This window comes from Myotis brandtii, unplaced genomic scaffold (genome assembly GCF_000412655.1).
Source record: "Myotis brandtii unplaced genomic scaffold, ASM41265v1 scaffold412, whole genome shotgun sequence".
NCBI lineage: Eukaryota > Metazoa > Chordata > Mammalia > Chiroptera > Vespertilionidae > Myotis > Myotis brandtii.
The window spans coordinates 2,048,077-2,068,898 of NW_005365832.1; the positions used below are offsets into that span (position 1 = coordinate 2,048,077).

The 20,822-nt window shown below is 42.9% G+C and overlaps 1 protein-coding gene across 2 annotated transcripts in view; it reads right to left on the minus strand.

The window, feature by feature from the left end:
- SATB2 (SATB homeobox 2) overlaps positions 1-20,576 on the minus strand; it is a 174,151-nt gene extending 153,575 nt beyond the window's left edge. The window contains exon 1 of one of the 2 annotated variants that reach the window (XM_005873567.2): positions 20,530-20,576. Coding sequence is in view for 1 of the 2 variants with exons in the window: in XM_005873566.2 (XP_005873628.1) it covers positions 15,923-15,962 (40 nt within the window). In the remaining variant the exon portion in view is untranslated. Of the gene's footprint in view, positions 1-15,922; positions 15,971-20,529 lie in introns of those variants that run through there. The other variant, XM_005873566.2, reaches the window with a different exon arrangement.
- Positions 20,577-20,822: the final 246 nt, after the last annotated feature.

Consider the following 20,822-nt stretch of genomic DNA (forward strand, 5'->3'; position numbering starts at 1 on the left):
CCCGTGACCAGTGGAAGGGGACTGTCTCTTGTGTTTTCAGAGAAAAGAAGTAAACTCCCCCAAAGAATAAAGCAAATTAGTCTCATTGAAAATCTGTTGAAATCTGTTGTCACTGAAATATTTCTCTGCTTTGTATCAAAGTGTGAAAAGCTAAAAAATGCTTAATTTGCCAAAGGTTTTTATAAACTGTTTTTTATTTAAAAAAAAAAAAAGTTGTACAGGAGTTTAAATCTAAACATAGCCAAGGCATAAGAAGATCAAAGTTTCACCAACATACAAGTAATAAACATGGACTCTGTCCCATGCGACCTACACAAATGAGCATGTTATGGACTAACAATCGGCTCTGGATCTTCTCTCTGTGCAAGAAAAATCGACAGTTGTGAAGGATGGTGGGCAGGCGGAGGGAGAAAGGGGGAGATGGAGGGTTAGTGTCACTGTGAAGGCCCCTCAAGCTGAAGGTGACACCTCTGGGCAATGCCGTGCGGAGGGCGTCGGAGCTGTGCACAAAGCCCCTCCCTGTGGCCGGACCCTGGCAGCCTGACTCACTCCGATCTGGACAGAGAGGGTGGCAGCAGACACTCCGCCAACGACCAGCTCGCAGATTTTTGTTCTGAAGATAATACAAAGGCACAACTGGTTCCCAGGTGCTAATTATTATTATTAAAGATACTAAGTATTGGGTGTCATTATTAAGTGTAATCCTTATTAACAATAATAACACTCATTAGGAACTGTTATCATTAGAGATCGGGGTAATTGTTATTAAGCCGGCACAACACTCTAACAAGTCATACCGTATCATCCCTGGGACGACGACTGACTCAGTGTTCACTCTGGAGAACAGCAAAGCAGCCGTACTGCTTAGAGCAAATGCACCATCGATGGGGCGGATTTATGGGAAACAAGAAATAAGGATGGAGCAGACTGACTGTCCCAGACAAAGAAGAGAATGCAGCCTGGCCACGGGGTGCCTTGCAAAAATACCTTTTTAAAGAAATGCTTATTTATTTATGCCCAGTGTATTCCCAAATGTAAGTAAGACATGTAATGAATAGTAAAAACTAGATGTCCTTCAAATTATCTCATTCATATATCCAATTTGTATCCCCTGAACACCTACTGTGTGCCAGGTATCCCCAGTGAGAGCAAGTCTGATTGGCTGCTGCCCTCAATGCTGTTGCAGGGGCTGTAAAATCTTCTGAAGCAAGAATAACAACATTTTATAGGACCCACTCCTGAGAGGCCCTCCCAGCAGGGAACAGCCCCCTTTCAGACCTTTTAGCTCTCACATCTCTGTCTGAGGAAGCAGGTGGATTTCTATTTTTAAAGATTTCAACGTATGCACACATGGGGCCATGTCGTCAGGGGAGCCATAAGCCACCTCACCACTAATACCTGTGTGTACGTGAGTCTCGACGCTGACAGCCCATGTGCAGTTCCTAATGCCAACACCTGAGTGTCACGCACCTGGGAATCACAGATAAGACCTTCCCATGAATCCAGGGGCTCCAGGAGCTATTACGTATCCATTACTTAGGAACCATAAATCCTCCTCAAGTGTAGGGTCGATTGAGAAAACTTAAGACCCTATTAATTCTTAAAAATGATATGAATAGTTCAATGAGCTCACTATGAAATACAGCATCAGAGCACAGGGGTCTACTCCATGTAAGGCCTTACATTTTGGAAGTGTCCATGACCGAAATCCTTCCTAAACATTTTAGTTCAGTGACTGAAGGAAGCAATTGCTATCGGACATGATAACCATAACCCCTCCCAGTCAGAGGGCAAACACCCATCCCTCACACGCATCACCTACTTTGTCAGAAAGAAAAAACAAAAACGAGGGATTTGAGGTAATTTGTAAAATAAAACAATATTAACCAGGAGAGGGTGATAATAAGCTTGTTCTGAAGCCCATATGTATGAGATACCAAAGAAAATCATACACAGGTTATATTTAATCCCTAGAAAAATGTACCTCTTCCCTAGGATTTCATCATTCTAAACAGTTATGAATTTTTTACACTGAAATACAACCGTTACAAAAGAAGGGGATGACAGGAAAAACAGGTTCAATTTCTAGTGACAATGACAAGAGAGATGAAAAATAGTACAATTGAGGTCAATTGTGGGGAAGAAGAAAATTAACGTCCAGGTTCTTAAAGCCTTTAATAGCAACTCCGTGGGGGGTGGGGAGATGACAAAAGAATGTGTAGAAATATATTCCATAAAAAGGTATTTACCCGTTTGGTCCCCCCACTCTCTCCAGGCAAAATGAGAAAAAAGAAAGAGAAGGAAAAAGTGGCAACAGATGAAAACATAGAGACTGTTTGGAAAGCACTTCAAAAAATAAATTAAGAATGGGAAAAATTAAAAGAGAAGTCCAATAAAAGAACAGCCATGTAAAACTAAAATGCTCTGACAACAAAATTTAGAAATAACCAAGAAGAACAAGCCACCCTTGCCCTAGCCCTGCATCGAACGCTTATGGCCTTATTTTTCTGACTGTAGCACAGACCCATTTCCAGAAGATCAAGCGGAGACCTTTGAGCCTTTGGATCGGAAGCCTCACTAAGCCTTTTACAATCGTGGGAGGGGAGCCGGGAGTTTAATGCAGGGGACAGGCACAGAGCCACAGCCATTCGAAAAAATGACACGTGGTTCTGCCGAGTGGGCTAAATGGTGAATCTGTTGTCATAGAGGCAAGATAAGCATGAGACTCTCTCTCTCTCTCCTAGAAAAGTGCTTTCCCAACTCTCAGTAGTGGCCCTGCTCAAAGTGCCATTGTCATCGCGACGTGATTTCTGAGGGGTGTGTAATTAGAAAGAGCCACCTGCGCTTCGCCGCCCGGCCATGAGCACAGAGACCTGGAGGGAGGTGGTGGGAGATGGGGTGACTAAGCTCGGAGTCAGGAGGCAGGCAACCTGGAATCTAATCCTGGCACTGTCCCTCCTTCCCTGAGAGAATGACCTGGAATCATGTATTTGACCTCAAGTTCCGCTTAGCAAAACGCAAATGATAATATCCGCATCCCAGAGCTGCTGTGAGGAATAAACAATGCAGCCTAGTTAAATGGTCTGACAGCCCTCAAACGGTGGAAGCTATCTGCTTTTCTTTTTTTCAAAATCAGCATTCATACATTTTATGGAGAAAAAGAGAGAGAGAGAGAGAGAGAGAGAGAGACCAATAATTTTTTTTCAGGGTCCCATAATCAATACTCAGGATACTTACTAAAAAGCATTTCTTCATAATGAAACTATTACTGATAATCACTGAGTGGCCAGATTTTATAAGATGCAAATAATAATGGCCTAACAGGTTCAACGTGCCCAATAGCCAAATGGTAACGGTGGTAAGAGCACCTCTCCAATACAACAGCCACTCACCACATGTGGCTGCTGAGCACCTGAAATATGGCTAGTCCTGAATTGAGATGCGCTGTAAGTATAAAACACACACTCAATTTCAATGATTTCGTAGCAAAAAATAAATACACCATGAATAATCAAAATTAACTGAAATAGAAATAATATTCTGAATAAAACATCATTAAATTATTTGCACTTGTTTCTTTAACTTTTTTTTAAAATAAAGCTACTAGAGCCTGGCCAGCGTGTCTTAGTGGTTGAGCTTCAATCTATGAACCAGAAGGTCACGGTTCGATTCCCGGTCAGGACACATGCCTGGGTTGTGGGCTCAATTCCCACTGTGGGGTGTCCAGGAGGCAGCCGATTTATGATTCTCTCTCATCATGGATGTTTCCATCTCTCTCTCTCCCTCTCCCTTCCTCTCTGAAATCAATAAAAATATATTAAAAATAAGTAAAATAAAGCTACTAGAATATTTAAAATTACATGTGTAGCTCGTATTTTTTTTTCTATCAGACAGAGCTGCTCTAAGCAATCTGCCGAACACCAGCACATACAATGGCTTTCTGACACAGGATAAATTCATGAGAAACGGTAACTAGGAAACTGAACGACTGCCATGAGCATTTCTGAATGCTCCTCCGTCATCATGCCTCTGTGTTCCAGGTCGTAGGAGACCTGAGGGCAGGTGTCCTGTCGGTGAAACTCCAAAACCGAGCATGATGTCTTCTCCGTATCAGCAAGCAAACTGTAGGCTATGGTATTCCTAACTCTATTAATCCAGCTTCTCTAATTAGGGAAAGGCTTTTTTCCCCTTCCTTCATTTTAAAGAACAATAACAGCGTTCCAGAAATACCACGGCACTGCCACGAAAGGGCCTGAGGAGCACGCATCCTGCAGCGCTCGGGGCCTAGCCTCACTGTGAACGATGCAAGGTCCAGCAGACGACAGGGTTCCACGCCTTCCACACCAGTTAGGGTACAAAACCACCGCTCCTTCGCATAGCAGCTCCTAACTCATCAAGCATTCTATCATATTCCCTCCCCACATTTACCCCGTGAGAGGGTTATTCTAAATCTCCTTTAATAAATGAGGCAACTAAAATTGTGAGAAACTGCCCGGCTACTGTGGCCCAGTGGTTGAGTGTCAACTTCCTATGAACCAGGAGGTCACGGTTAGATTCCTGGTCAGGGCACATGCAGGGGTTGTGGGCTCGATCCTCAGTGGGGGGCCAATCAATGATTCTCTCTCATCACTGATGTTTCTATCTCTCTCTCCCTCTCCCTTCCTCTCTGAAATCAATACTATGAGAAACTAAATAACATGCCCAAAGAAACCCAGGGAGGCAAAAGAAGAGCAGTTCAGGTTAGCCACCTCCTCTAAACCAGCATTCTGCTTTCTTGGGGGTCAAAAAATAGCACTCCCAAACCCACACCCACAGAAAGCTACAGGCGTGGCCTTTTAGTAGAGGACCCTTCACCACTTGCTGTGTCCAGGGGGTGACCTGCGTTGCTTGTAAGTGAATTCACCTTAGGGCCTACCGAAGGTCAGGCACTGTGCTGGGCGTAGAGGAGGAACCAAACACGGTCGCCAACCTTCAGTCCCTCACAGACAAAGAAAGGCTCCCATCAAGGGCCACACTCTGATGTGGGTGAGCGTGGTCTCCAGCCTCCTACCCAGCCCCTTAGGTCCTGGGTCCACCCGCAGGCTTGGACCTGCCGCCGGCATGACAGGAGCCGGTCTGAGATGACCGGAGGCTAGCCCTTCTCCTCCCCTCTTTCCAAGGGCTCCTGCCACCACCCTTTTGAAGAAGGCAGGCAACGATGGGGCCCGCCCCTTCCGCGGGGCTGCCAGTATATCTGGTTCTATCACCTGAGAAGGTCCCAGGGCTAAGTGAGGATTGCAAAGGCTTCAGGGCGGAGCTTCCCATGCCTGCTCTTTGCACAAAACTGAACCCAGAGAAAAGCACCCCACCCAGCAACCCCCACCATCAATGAATCACAGAAGCCCTGAAACGCCAGCCAATCCCGCCAAGTAAATGGCATGTGTCGCACAGGGTCTCCCAGGGACTGGCGGAGGAGCGAGTGAGGGTGGCAGCTATCATTTCTTACTGCAAATTTTCTGGAAAAACAAAACAACCACTTACTTGCTATATAAGCCCCCCCCTTCTCTTTCTCTCTCTCTCTCGCTCTCTCACACACACACACACACACACACACACACACACACATGCTCATATTCACACAGTCAAGAGAAATAACTTGCCAATATTAACCTCTACACACTTCCTTCCAACAATGAAAGCAAGTTTGAGCACCAAGAATTGCAACCAAAGACAGAAAGAGAGAATACGGTTGGTGTCCCTCATCTCTCCCCTGGGGGTCTCAGCCAACATTTCCAAATGGATCCAATGGATCTGTTCTCTCCCAGACACCCAACCTCTGGAGCCAGGGCAGCCAGAGGCGCCACATTCCATGGTTCCCCCAGGGGCTGAGCTCAAAAGTTCCAGAGACAAAAAATGCTGAACCTCCCTGTCCGGCCCCTGAGTTGGGCCTTAATCTCCTTAGATATATCGCCATTGTAAAAGAAACACACTGTATCGCACGTTAACTGCCGATGGAAAGAATTTCAGGTCATGAAATAAAGACATGTTATAGCCAGTCTTGGATGGGGGAGAGCAACCACTTTAGGGGACAAGGGAGCCACCCACAGGCGGACCAGACGTCCACTTCCCAAGGTTCCTCTGCATCCTCTGCTTGGGAACTACGGATTCAATGGAGGATGCGTTCACTTGTTTGTGTTGTGGTCTTGTTTTTCACTCTTACTGAGGAGGGAGCAGGAGCCGAGGCAGAGGTGGGACAGCTGAAGGCCTGGGTGATTCCCAGTTGGAGCAACAGGCCATCCTACGATGATGGAGAAGGAGCTTTCTGCCTAATGATCTCTCAAAGGGACAAAAGGAGCTGGATGTGCAGAAATTAGACTTCCTGCTCCTCCACACCCCGGTGGCTCGTATCTCAAGAGGAGGCCTCCAACCAAAGCTTCAACAAGAAGGCTCCTTGGTGGTGTTGGGGGGGAAGGCAGAGGGGATGTGATCAAGAAATATTTTACTCTCAGAGTTCTCTCTACTGACACCAGAAGCTGCCTTTCAGACCCCGAGGTAGACCCTAACTTTGGAAGATGAGAACAAAAACAGACCGAGGATTGGGGTTGGCGGGTGAAGTCCGGTCCTCTTCTCACTTGTTACCCCGAAGTCTCAAACTGGGGTAAGGGTGGCAGAGAAGGAAGATGGATTTGGGGTTCCAGAACCAGGACTCCATGCCCATTCGGGCTGAGATCACCATCCCGCCCGAAGCCAGCTCTGAAGGCTGAGGGTCAGCCCCAGGCCTGGCCATCCTCTCCGTGGTGGCAGGATCCCGGGGGCCTGGCAATCTGCAAAGCGGGATCCCACAGGCGCACGGGAGGCACAGCGTGTACCTGGGCCACCCCTGGGAGCTGGGCCGTAGCAAGCCTGACCCAAGGCACTAAGTCCCTGATGACAGACATGCCCCGTTAGCCAATGACAGGGTCGCCTCCCCTCCTCCAACATGGCTGGACTCAGATAAGTCTCCTTCAGTCCCTCGCTCTCCCCGCACCCCTGAGCCGACCTATAGCAGGCCCACAGTAAATGCTGGCTCCGTCACCCAATGCTCATCCAGTGGGACATTCATAGGTGGTGCCGGCGCTGTCTGTTCCCCGTGACTCCCCAGTGGCTGAGCTTGTCCACATCACGTCGGCCCGACGGCACTGCATCGAGCAGCAGCGGACAGGAAATGTCCCAGAAATGACCGCACAGTGGGCTCAGGAGCGCGCCCCACGTTCCCGGGGGACGCACACCAGACCCCGGGCTGTGCACGAGCACTGGGGACGGAACCTGTTGGCTAATCTACCGCCTGGAAGGCCAGGCAGGCAGTCGCTGTTGTGAGACTCCAGCACCCAGCAGCTCTGTGCGGTGCCTGTGCACACCTGGGACCCGGGGGGCTGACCTGCAGGCCCACCCAAGACTGATTTGGAAGGACGAGAGCATCTATTCTAAGTTTAATAACCAGAGAGAGAGACAAAATGTTTACTGATCCCAGATTTTTTTTAAAAAAAATGTTTTTAAGGAAAAAAGTAGAATATGCAAGTTTGCACATCACAGAAGAGTTCACACAGGTGGCATATTGTTTCGCTAAATTTTGGGGGTTCCTTTCACAGTGGGTTACAGAAGCAGATGTTAATAAGTGTCAAGACTCAATGGCACGTTAAGCAGACTGTACCCTAATTCATCAACCTCAGGGTTCTGTCCTCTGTCCTCCATGAAGTAGAATTTTACTCTGGAGCTTTCTCAGAGGATAATTTTTTTTTAATAATATTTAAGTGAAGATGCATTTGCCACTCGCCTCGTTCTCATTATCCTCTCTGGAAAGCAATTTGCAACTCAGAGTCCCGTACGTCAAAAAGGAGTCGATAAAATTGTCTTTATGCAATCATTTGCTTCACCACCTCAGGTTCTGAATTCCACCTAAATGTTATTTTATCTCATTTAACAATTAAAAGGAAAAAAACCCTTGATCAGCTTCTCGAGTGTGATGTTAAGGAAAGGCTGGCTGCGCTGAGGTTCTGCAGCCAGGAATTAATAAAGGAACCAAGCACTCACTGCCAATAAGTCAAGACTACCCAGGTTCCTAGTGGGGATGGTTCATAGCACAAGCGTGTTTTCTTTGGGGAGGTTAACTCACCAAAATTATTAAAAATTGAGCTCAAACACTGGTGCAAAGTCCCAAAGGAAATCATACGAGAGTGGAGAGATTTTTTTTTTTTTATCAAATAAAACCCTGAAAAGGTAAAGTTTTTATCATGAAAAATAAAAGGATTTCTCCCTTACAAAAGGAAATCTTACTGGCTGTGCTCAGGGTTCAAACAGAAAAACAGGCCGGGGTATTTAACAGATGTGTCGATTTCATCCCTGGGAGCCCAATGCAGATTGCACAATGCTGAGCGGAGCCCGGCAGCCATGGCCACCCTTCCCCAGCCACCAGAAGCCACGCTCACGCGTGCCCCTCACCAATGCCTCCACCGAGATGCAACAGCAGCCAGAGCCCCTGAACGGGCTGACACCGGAAGGAGAAAAAGAGAAGAGAGCAAGAAAGTGAAGAGCAGGGTGTCCTGCAGTCCCCTCAGGGCACACGGGGACCTCGGATGGCAACATGGAGGATATTACTGCTGTGACTGAGATGAAGTTAATAAACCCGCTCACAGGCTGGGGAAACTCGGGTGCCCACCGATGGACTCCAAGATACTTTAGTACACGTGTAGCTGTGTAATCTGTAGCAATTACTTAACTAAGAAAAACAGAGCAGAGAAAGTGAGTGTATTCCTTTTTCCATTTGAAGACACCCACTTTACAATGTCTATAGTTTCCAAAAGGAAATACTAAATTTAGTATTAAAATAACCCAAGAAACCTCTTAAGCCACTGCATATAAATCCAGTGAAAATCGTATATTCATCCTTGATATTATCCAAAGGAAACCACCCAGCCACAGGAGTGCTATTCCACGTTTAACTCTCTTTGAGAAGTGTCACCAAAGCCCAAAGTGACCTGTCTCCTGAAAAAAAAAATTTTTTTAATCTAAATATAAAGAAAAAAATAAGTTTCGACCTTCCTTAAAGAAAAAAAGAAAAAAGGCCTGGAAAAGCACCCCATTATTTTAAATTGTGGGGTAATCCCAGATATAATGCATCTCAATTTGAAAAAGATTTCACTCCCCTCAGATCCCCTGGATTCATAAATGCTTTTCTATAATAATTTCTGAGCCACAAAATGAGGCATATGAGTGTCATTCCTCCCCTTCCCCCCAAAGGCAACAGTTTCAGAATAGATCTAATCTCCCAAGCTCCACACAAAATAACAGAGAGACAGGTCAAAGACTCCTTTCCAACCCCGCATTAAAGGAGGCGGAGGTGCCTCTGTGGGTAGAACCCGGGGCTTGGGTGTGAACTCAAGGCCTGGTGTGGCGCAGGCCTCTCTCGTGTCCAGGTGAGAGGGGCTATTCTATCTCAGCACCATCTCAGCCCAGATCCCCATAAAGATGGTAAAAGCAACTCTACCTAACAGTTTCCAGGCATATACGTTCATTTCTTTAGTTTGGTAACAGAAGTAGGATCACAAACGGATATGTTTTCAAAGAGCGAGCCTGTGTGTGTTGTATATACGAGAGGCGGCCTGCGAGCCAGACAGCCTGGAGGGGTCCTAGGGTAGGAAGAGGGCGCATCTCAGGGGCGCTCCTTGCTCAGAAAGAACCGTCGCCCTCAGACGCGCTTCCCAGCTCTACATCCATCTCCCATATAATTATGTTTGACAGAATATAAGCTCTTGGCAGTGAACTTGTTTACAATAAATGCTTCGTTTGGGTACATGGGCCGTATTTCAGTCTTATAAATATCAAACACAACCCTACAACAGCCCCATTATGAAGCTGAGAATTATTCTGCTATAAATCTTTTTATTGGGGGGCCAAGGGGAATTACTTTGCAGCTTGTATTCCACTAACCACTTGGAACAGTGTGAGAAGAGGTACGTTTATACTCTGACCCTGTGCTAATTGGGATTCTGTGGGTTTCCACGGGAGAACGCAGAGTATCCACCCTGAGCGCGCAGGTGGGTCCCCAGACAGTCGGGCCACGGCGGCAAAAAAAATACACGTGCAGCAGAACGGCTCTCCCTGGAGTCGCAGCGTTTGCCTGCAGTTCTTTTTCCTCCTGGAACTCCCTGGGGAACTAATGGCCATTTGTGACGGGATTGGCAGGCTTTCAGTGGTGAGCTCCAGTTTAGGGAGATTTATAAGTTAGCCGTAAAAATGTGCTTAAGGCTCAAACTGACGATATGAATGGGCCTGTAAACAGAGCCAGTTTCTCTGAATGTTACCTGGCGATTCATTTGAAAAGAAAAAAGAAATCAGGATCGCCTTATTTACCCCTGTCAAGTACATTTACTTGGGTCTTAAATGTGTAATAACTTCCCTTTCAGAGAACAATTTGTTCCTCTTATACGTCCTCGATAATAGTAAAGGGGGTTTAGTCTTCTAAGACCATATCTGCCAAACCTATAGGACAAAACCTTGTCTGAATGGAGTGTTGTAAGCTAAAAGCGGGCAAAGCTTGGGGGGGGAGAGGGGGGTACCCACACTTAGCCCCATCCTCCATGGACGCCTTTCTCCAGGAATGTACCCCTCACCAGCATTCCCAACACTTTCTGGTTATCAAGTGATGGTAATTTATCACTGCTGGGCTTCTGCACTGGTTTCTTAATTTCACAATGACCTTGTCATCAGATTACTATAGTAATTTAACTTTAACATAACATTGACATCTAGAAAAGATCATTTTAAGAATCCTAATGTAAGTATGTTTTCCAAAATAACTAATACTGGGAAATAGTCACTTTATTACTTAAAAGTAAGATTCCAACTCCTTTCCTTCTAGTCAGCGTTATAATTCCAGTTGATGTAAACTAATTTTGTATGTCTCTCAGCTTCTAATGAAGAAGACAAGCAACTGATTTATAAGTTTCAAGGGTCATGAAATATAATTTTATAAAAAAAAATTTACCACATGACTTTAGTATATGAGAGAGACAGAGAGAGAGAAAGAGAGGAAAAATATTTTCATTGCATTATCAGCCTCACCGATCTCTCTTGTTCATATCAAAAACACTAGTTTGCAATGTGCACTAATGGAAAATTGTTAAATTCACCTAAAATAATCACTCCCTCTTTTGAACTAAATAAGCCCTTTTAAAACCGTTGACTATTTAGCTGCTATTTACTTGGAGGAGGGGAGACATGGAGAAGGTGACTGTATGAAAAAAAAAATACTTTTTTTATTGTAGAACAAAAATTCCCTCCAAGGCAAGAAGACACGATGCCAAGTTCCACCCAGAATTAATGTTTAGGTTTAAATTGTAAAGTCCAGAAAAAACAGAACCACTAAAAGACCCTTAAAGCTCATGGCATTCGTCAACGCTGTTAGGTTATGTAAATGTTAAAACTGAAAAAACCCTTTGCGGACAAAAGTTTTTAATGAAAGCACTACTAACTAGGCTCTCGGAACTGAATGTTTTAAGCCTTTTGAGCAGTTCCACTCGGAGGCGGAGGATGCTCCGGACCCCGCCGGGAAGGGCTCACTGCCTATCTCATCCCTTTCCTCCTGCCACGCTCAGAAAGCTTTGTAAATACAGACCCCGAGACAACTCTTACCACAGAGCACAGACCGCTTCTCCAATAACTGTCCACAGACTCCAACCCAGGGCTCCTGCTGCCTGGATCGCCAGCATTAGCTGAGGTTTCAGTAACTCCACAAGGAGCAGAGGTTAACTCCACTGTCTGGGCTCACCACTGTCATCCCCAAGCTTCAGGCGCTCACAGTGTCTATGAACAGAGTAAGATACACAGCCTCGAGGGAAAGGGCACTGGCCACTGGTGTTGGCTGGGGCCGCAGGGCCGCCTCCATGTTGCTGAAAGCTCCCCTCCCACTCCGGGCAAGGAGGCTGGAGGCTCAGCGATGTGGAGGATCCTGGGTTTAAGAGTCCCTGTGAGTGCAGATGGAAGCCAGAGGCCCTGCGTCTCCGGTGAGAGTCTGTGTGCCTGAGTGAGTGTCAGGGGATAGTGCACGTGGAAACTCGGGGTCCCCCACAGCCCCTAGTGTGCCGAGAAGTAATAAGGGTGCTCATTATTCACCTTCACTCTCTCCCTCCCCGTCAGCCTGGTTATGGCGTCCAGAGGAGGAGCAACAGGCCCAGGGACCACACCTCACCTTTCCTGGGCAGGGCTCTATAACAAGAGGGACATTCATTACTTCTGACTTCCATTGACAAAGGTTAAAAAAAAAAAGAGGAGATAGTTACACCTCAGGCAGAATATAAGAAAATGCGATGTATATGAAAACAAAAATCAATGAGCACTGTATATATATAATGATTGATTTCAGAGAGGAAGGGAGAGTGAAAGAGAACAGAAACATCAATGATGAGAGAGAATCATCAGTTGGCTGCCTCCTACACGCCCCACACTGGGGACCGAGCCTGCAAGCTGGGCCTGTGCCCTGACCAGGAATCGAACCGTGACCTCCTGGTTCATAGGCTGGCACTCAACCACTGAGCCACGCTGGGCAATCAATGAGCGCTTTTAATATCTCCCAAGCAACCACCTCCCAAGGGCTCCCTCCTCTCCCAACTTCCCAGGGAGGAGCAAGAACCAAGGGGTCCTCCCCCAAACAGCTTTTAGGGCAAAAGCCCAGCGAAGTCCGTGCAAAGCACTCCGGTTATTCTGCATCTTCCTCAGGACTCGGAATGTGTACACTGGGTGACAGGTCCACCTCATTTTTCTTAATGATGTTTTTATTATTCTTTCACTCAATTAAAACAGAAATGGATATTGCCTCTTCCCACTGTATAATTGTTATTGTAATCTGTTTTCGATCACTGCTCGGGAAATGGGTCCAAAACAACATAAACTCTCCCCTGCCTCACAAGGCAAGTCATTTTCTTTTACTACGACACTTAAAGAGGCATTTATCATGCTGCTCTCTTAGCTTCTTTGGATTATGACAAAGAAAAGTTCTTGTTCTGTGAACCCCGCCCCCCCAAAAAATATTTTGAAAACACGGCTATTTGAAGAATTTTGAGATGAATGCATTTCCCTACGAAGCTAGCAATTTTGCCTTCCCTTCCATGTGTAAATAATTGGAACACATGCAATAAAAGTATCCAATTTTAATATGAGAAAGAAGAAGGAAACTTGAAAATCAATCTTATCCAGTTATATTTAAAAAACAACAACAACACACATACCCTGATACACTTACTTTCCAGCCAAATACAAAGACAACTTGAAGACATTTTTAAAAGAAAGAAAAAAGATATCTGTGCTCAATATAATGAAATTCAAACTCTTTCTATAGAAAATAGACATCCCCTCTTTGGAAAACACTCTGTCACTACTTCTCACACCTGTGCAAATCTTCCGCAAAACCAAGGGAGTCACTAAGCGCTGTGCACGCTTCAGTCACTGTGCCACCCTCCGTGGACGCCCCACGGTCTGACGGGAAATGCGCATTTTTCATAAATGGCAGTGTTTCCCCTTCACTTTTTGATCTTGGTTGTCATGTCGGGCTACCGTTCACGAACCCGCTGTGCTAAGACAGTTCTCCATTCCAAAGATAAGGCAACGTGTTACGGGCAGAACCAAATTTGCCTGACACACCAGCAACTAGTAATAATATCGGAGGCAATTGTACTTGAAATTCAGTACTTCCCGCAGTAGTCTTATCCTACGGTGTCAGAACCACACGTAAAGCTTATTCTTACTGCAGGATAAGACTGGCATATTTTGTGGATAACTTTATTTCAAGGTTCAAATTCTTGAAATTTCTATTCATGCTTTTTTCTTTAAGCATTTGTCACACTAGTAATGATTACGCTCACTAGTTTATACGTGTACACATGACTTATAAAATGGAAAAAATAAATGCCATAAACCCAACTGGCTTAATATGTCTAAGGCACAATCTACTCCACACAGTCATTTTTACCTAGATTTTTTTAAAAATCTGGAATAAGAAGAACTTTGCAAATGAGGAGCAAGGGACATCAGTTGTCGAAGATCATTTCTGATGCAGCCTTTCACTGCCACTTAGCTATGGTGATTTTGTCACAGTTTTTACGTGCCTCGCTATTAAACAGCAAAACAGCTCTGTTACTTCAAAACAAAACAAGAATCCTATAGAGCTCCATGATTTTGAAAACTCCACCATGGAACATTTTTACGTAAACACCGTGCAGCATGAAGTGCTATGGGGCTTGTTTCATGTAAAAGAAGAAAATAAATGTTTGGCTGATCACTGACAATAAGGGCAGTGACGTGCCTTCAGAAACTGGAAAACAGCACAGTGCGGAGGCTGGCGGCCTTTGGGGAAATCTGTAAGTCCTCAACTGGCTTTCGTTTTAACTCAGACCTCAGTCCCACTCAGGGCCCTCTCCTTTGACTTGAAATATCTATCACTTTGCCCGTAAGCAGTAGGGTGATGAATCCTTTGTATATAAAAACCCCACTGCTGAAACCGGTTTGGCTCAGTGGATAGAGCGTCAGCCTGCGGACTGAAGGGTCCCAGGTTCGATTCCGGTCAAGGGCATGTACTTGGGTTGCGGGCACATCCCCGGTGGGAGATGTGCAGGAGGCAGCTGATCGATGTTTCTCTCTCATCGATGTTTCTAACTCTCTATCTCTCTCCCTTCCTCTCTGTGGAAAATCAATAAAATATATTTTAAAAAAAAAAAAAAAAAAAAAAAAACCACTTTTAGCACATAGACAATTTTCAAGCCTCCATTGCACTTTTAAGATCAAGGGAACGCACAGCTCTCCTTCCTGGCACCCTGAAGTAATGCTGAAGAGCAGCGGGGATTGGAAGTGAGAAAGGCTCCACACAGTCCAAACCAGCAGAGGGAAATCACTTATTTCTAAGCTGCTCTAAGGAGAAGAATGAAAACTAAAAGACAAACTCTCTTCTTCATTTTTTTCCAGCTAGGCTTAAAGGTCTCCTACTTGAAACCATTTTTCAGTTTTCCTTCTCTCTCTCTCTCTCTCTCTCTCTCTCTCTCTCTCTCTCTCTCAAAAAAAAAAAAAATAACGAGTTAAAATGTATGGGTTAGATCCAACATTTCACTGCTGTTCTTATTCTTGGGGAGCTGGGGGAGGAGGAACTTGCTGCCAAAGCTTCTGAAAAGAGAGTTTTGCTGCTAATTTTCCGTTCACAAAAATCTAAATTTCCCTGATGCATCTCACACAACTCATGAAATAATACGAAACAGTATTATATCACTGCAAATTGAGACATTTTTATCAAAATAAAGAGTGACGATGCCAGCATTTCATTTGTCATTTCCCACTTGTCACTTTTCACTGACAAACTGTTACACATACAACTTTTGTCAAATGCTTCATCTTTAAATGTGTTCCAAAATGCCATTGTATCTTAGCATTCATGTAAGGAAGAGAGTAAAAACTACTATTTATCATACATTACTTATATAGGTTTAAAAGCAAAGACTACTTATTAGGTAAAAGAATATAAAGGACTTCTTATTTATTTACATGCTATGTAGGATAAAGTTTAAATTTCCTGAAATATAACAAACTGTGCACATTTTGTATGCACCCAAATGTGAGATTATTAGCTATAAGAAACTTTTTTAATAGTGAGAAAATGGGCCATTTTCATCTCAACAGAAACCCAAAATCTCTAATAAGACCAAAGAAAATACTACAATTTGAAATTCATCTAGCCTGAGTAATCTAATGTCTTTTTGATATATACATATAAACTGTTCCTACACTGAATTCTTTAAAAGGAGAAGAAAGAAAAAAAAAAGAAAGAAAGAAGAAGAAAAGGGAGAAGAAGGGTTTTTAATTGTCAAAGTGTAACCACCAAACCTGACTGTTTACCAGATATACCAAATAATTACCAACTAATTACCTGGAATATAGCTGATTTCCATATTCTCAAAATAACTCATTCATATTCTTAAAGAGCTAATAAATGATGATCAGTCTGTTTCCTTCCCCACAGATTTAGTCAAAAAAAAAGCAAAGAAGACTTAGCACAGGACTCCTAGGTGTAGAGACTGATTTTGGTCACATCCCTGGGAAAGGGTGATGCTGCTTGCCTTCTATGGGGGTTAAAGAACAGAATACCTCCGGGCCTCTGTACAGTTCCGACACACACACACACACACACACACACACACTTCCCTGCAGATGATCTTGAATATACACTGGTCAGTGGGTTTCTGCGGATGGAACATAGGGCTTCCAAAATTACTCGAAACATCAAATTATGCTCAGGACTTTGAGGGGCGGATACCCTATGTTCTGTTTAATGTGTATGTTCCACGGCATAAATTTTTTTTTTAACCAAGTATATCTTTATTTTAATAACAGGCCACGGACTAAAAACACTTTCGAGAAGGGCTATTTTTCTACCTCAGCAAAACTACAGAGGACACGCTCGGTGGCTGGATGACCCCAACACCTAAGTTCATTCTATTTAAAAGATATAAAACCCTTAAAAAAAAAAAAAAAGTGGAGTGGAAGAGGGAAAGACCATCTTTTCTCTTTGGAAGCCATGAGTCCTCCCTACAAGCACACCGGTATCTATCCTTGCTTAAAACGAATGTAACGTTTGCTCTATTTTTCCCATGTCGACAATATGTTTCTCAGTTTCTAAGTATTTAATGCATTTCAATCCGTCAATATCTATACCCTTTCATATCTGCACTCCCTTCCAACAGGAAGGTGTCTCTCTACCGCTGCTAATACGCTGACTGCTCCCAACCTGGGCTGCGTGTCTCTTACTTCCAATGGAAAAGGGAATGGTCCCCATGTAGACAATTAGACCATGTTCAGCTCTCAGTGCGGCCCTGCCCAACAACACTGATCACATTTGCTCTCCCATGTGAAGGCATCAGTGTGTGTTGAATAATCATTTTTTGTCTCCTTTGCAACAAGACAGTTATATTCTTGAAAGGGCTGCCTGACAGCAAGAAGAATAGGTCTACTTCCGGTCAACTAGTCCTCAGATAGCTTCAACACATGATTCTTTAGCAAAATTAAATTATATTATAAACGAATTCTCTCCCCCTTCCCCCCCAAAAAAGCAAATATCTCTAACAGATATTCCCAGTGTTTAAACATTTCCCCCTAAAATCTAGAACATTGAACCTCAATGAAAGCATCAGAAGTCACAGGAACATGAAAAAATCTCAAAAAGATGTCTGATGTTCCATGCCTCCTATCAGCAAATACACCATCTGGTCGACTCCAGCACTGTTCATTCAGTTTAAATAAAGCTGTCTGGGAGTTCTTCCTGAGTCCAAACAGTAAAAAATGAAACTGCTTCTGTGGACAATGAATGAAGCACAGTCAATCAGTGCCACTCCCGCCCGGCTGGCCAGTGGCTCTCCGGCCAGGAGGAGGGCGCCTGGCGGGCCCTGGCACTTGGTGGGCATCACTTTCAGTTTACGCTGTAGGTTGCGTGGCTGAAGGGTTACATGTAGCAGAGCACTGCAGGGACTTATGCTAATGGTGGTAGAAAGGATCATCTGATTCTTATTTTTGTCATCTTTTAAATAACCTTTGCTTTTCCTACATCTTCAAATAGATCTGTAAGTTTTAATCACCAATTTTACAAATATAAATTTCCCCACCATTAATCATCCTTTTTCAAAATCCTTACGGAGTGAATTACTAGCTGACAAGGAACGCCAATTCGGGTAAGTGAATGTTACCCAGCAGGGATATAAAGCTGTCAACACCACGGTGCTCTTGCCTGCTCTCAACTCTCTCCCGGCCTTCATATGTTTTTTAAAGAGATATTAGCCTGTTTTTTTCCTTCCTGAGGACCTTCGATAAAAACTGACTGTCATACACATCTGAGCACGTATATTTTATTACATACGTGCTTTAAAACACTGCTCAGATAAGAGCAAAAACACCCTAGAAAGTGTTGAAAAGACAAAGTAAAACTGACCCCTTTCTTATAGTCTTCTGAAGCTACCACACTGTAAACAATGCACGAACTTTAAGTCCTCTATTAAAACGCAACCTGGAGGACTGTGAGAGTGAATCTAACACCTCAACTAGTTAAAAGCCAGACACTAAAATAAAGCAAACACCCCCCCCTCAAAAAGTAGAATGACAAAAAAATTTTAAAAAATTTACTGTTGCAACCAATGCACTCAGAAACATTTATCCACTCACTGTTTATCAAAGCAGTAAGATAAATTGCCATTTAATCAATAAACAATTAACAATAATTAACAATAATTTCTGCTATTTTTAGGGGGGAGCTCCCCCTAACATCACTAAAGATTAACAAATACATCCTCCCAAATTGAGCTCTATTTTTAAAACATATTATTATAGTCATTATTATAGCAACCTTTTCAACATCTACAAGACTATACTATACCTGAGGTATATTTCTGTAGTTGTCTATACTTATTATATTGCTTCATAAAGAAAATTTAAACAAAAGGAGGTAGCGTGATAGAAATATAATCTGGTTTTTATTTACACTATGTTCCAAAATGTAAGTCTTTCAAGTATGAAAACCTGCTAAATAGAAATATATTTTAAGCATTTTTTTAAATTTAGAATGTGCATTTTTAAAAGCTTTGCTTTTCTCCAATCTGTGCGTGATTAAAAGTTACAAGAAAATGAAATTATTAACATTTCAGTGCACATTTGGAAACTACTGTATATAAATGTAAATCCCTAACATAATCATTAACATTCAATAAGAAAACTTTGTATTATTGAAATTTTATGTTCTAGTTGTTACATTTTAAAGCTTTCTAAATTAAAATCTTTCCACCCTATTATGCTATATAGAGTAAAATTTTTCTTTTTTAAAAATCTTTAAAAATCCACCATGTGTAAACTATTTAAACCACTTTACTATTAAGTATTATAAATGGTAATTGTTGAGACAAAATAATGTCATCTTTATTTTCAGTTTGGGAGCAGCCAGTAAGACCTTTGCTATTACTAAATGAAGCTAAAGCTCAGATAAAGTGACAAAAGTAGTTTGTTGAAACAAATCTATTATGCATCACCAAGACTTAATAATTTTACTTTATATCAAATTTATAATAAGTAGTCAAATGTTAATTATAGTCTCAAAAAACATGAAAAGCAACTACTATAGTACACTAAAGGTAGCCCTGGTTATCAAAATTAGGCTGTGTCTTTCACAGTTCAATATGATATAAATAAAACTTGTTTTAGAAAAGCACAATTGTTAACAATTATATTCAAAAATATTTAGAAACGTCTCTCAACTTAGTGACTTTTTCTAGGTCTTCAGAAAGAAACCAAAATTTCAAGTCTGTGTTTTTTCTTTATGCATAAGGCCACTTTGAGAACAAATCTCCTCCAAGGATTTCTAAGAGTTTTTTAATCAAACATTATCAGCACATATCATATCATTCAACATAGTCACTATATATTTTTCTTTCTTACATGCATATATTAAAAAAAGGATACAAAAAAGTCAAAACTTATTGCTCCAGGCTCAAGACAGAACATTAAGAAATACCACTTTTAAAAGTGGGTCACAGAGCTATCAACTTTTCTTTTGCTTCATTAAAGTATGTCTTCAAGCCCCTAAAATGGAAGATATGTAAGCTACAATCTATAGCCAATTAATTTTTTAAAGCTTTAAAAATTGTGAGAATGAGCGATTCTCAAAGGAGATGATTAATATAAGGATCTAAAGCAAACCATCCTGAATGTCTACCATGAAGACAGTAATAGCAAAATAAAAATAAAACCCTGTTACTTTATAAAATGCCTGTATTTAACTCTTTAAGGGTGAGTGAACATGTTAAATAATTACTTCAAAATACATACTATGGCTATTTAGAACCTAGGGATGGAGCTTATCACTAAGTTTTGCCAGGGTTTTGTAACATTACAACAGGCTAATATAAAGAATTATATTAAATGGGCTACTGCTGAAAATTTTAGGACAAAGAAAAACTTCAGAAGCAAAAAAGTTAAAAGTCACTTATCCCAAACACAATAAAACTGCATACCATGGAGAAATATGCATTTTATTTCTAAAAAAAACAACTGGCAAATGGCACATAAACCTCAAAATATTTGAGTAATGCATCTATTTCTTGCACATCTTCATTTTATAAAATTACTTTTCCTAACCACTTTAAAAGAAGGTAGCTGTCTAAGTAGTAAAAAAAAAAAAACTACAAAAGATTATTTTTAATAATATTGGATTCCTGGAAAGGAAATAAGGCTACTATGCTATTTTACCTATTGTGCTCTAATTCCTAACGAAGTTACGAACGCATATGACTTTAAACTCTATAGGAAACAGTAGCATTAAAGCCGCTAAGGGCCTGATGGATGCCTGAGTCTTTATTTCACCCTGGAAAGGTGGCAGGGAAGACCCCCAGTTGTTACTCACTGGTCTCCAAGCCCAACTCAGAGGTAACAACCCTCCTGACCCTCCTGCTCCGGCCCTGGACGGAGCATGGAACACCAGCCCCCCAAGAGCGAACGTACCTGAACTTCATCCCTGCCACCGACACTGGGAGGCCAGGCAACAGAGTGAAATCCCTAAAAAGCTCTCGAGGAAAAGCTAGAAACAGTTAGCTGGCTGTGACATAAACCTGCCAACACCTCAGCGCACAGTGAGTGGCAACATGCCCAAAAAATGCCACCCCCTGGGGAAAGCGCTTTCTGGGCTGAGCTGGAGAGGAAGCTACCAGTCACAGAGGAGAGGCCACGGGGGCCTTATCTGGCGACCTGGCCGCCACTTCCTGTAACCCTACACCGGCAGGAGCCCGGGGCACCTG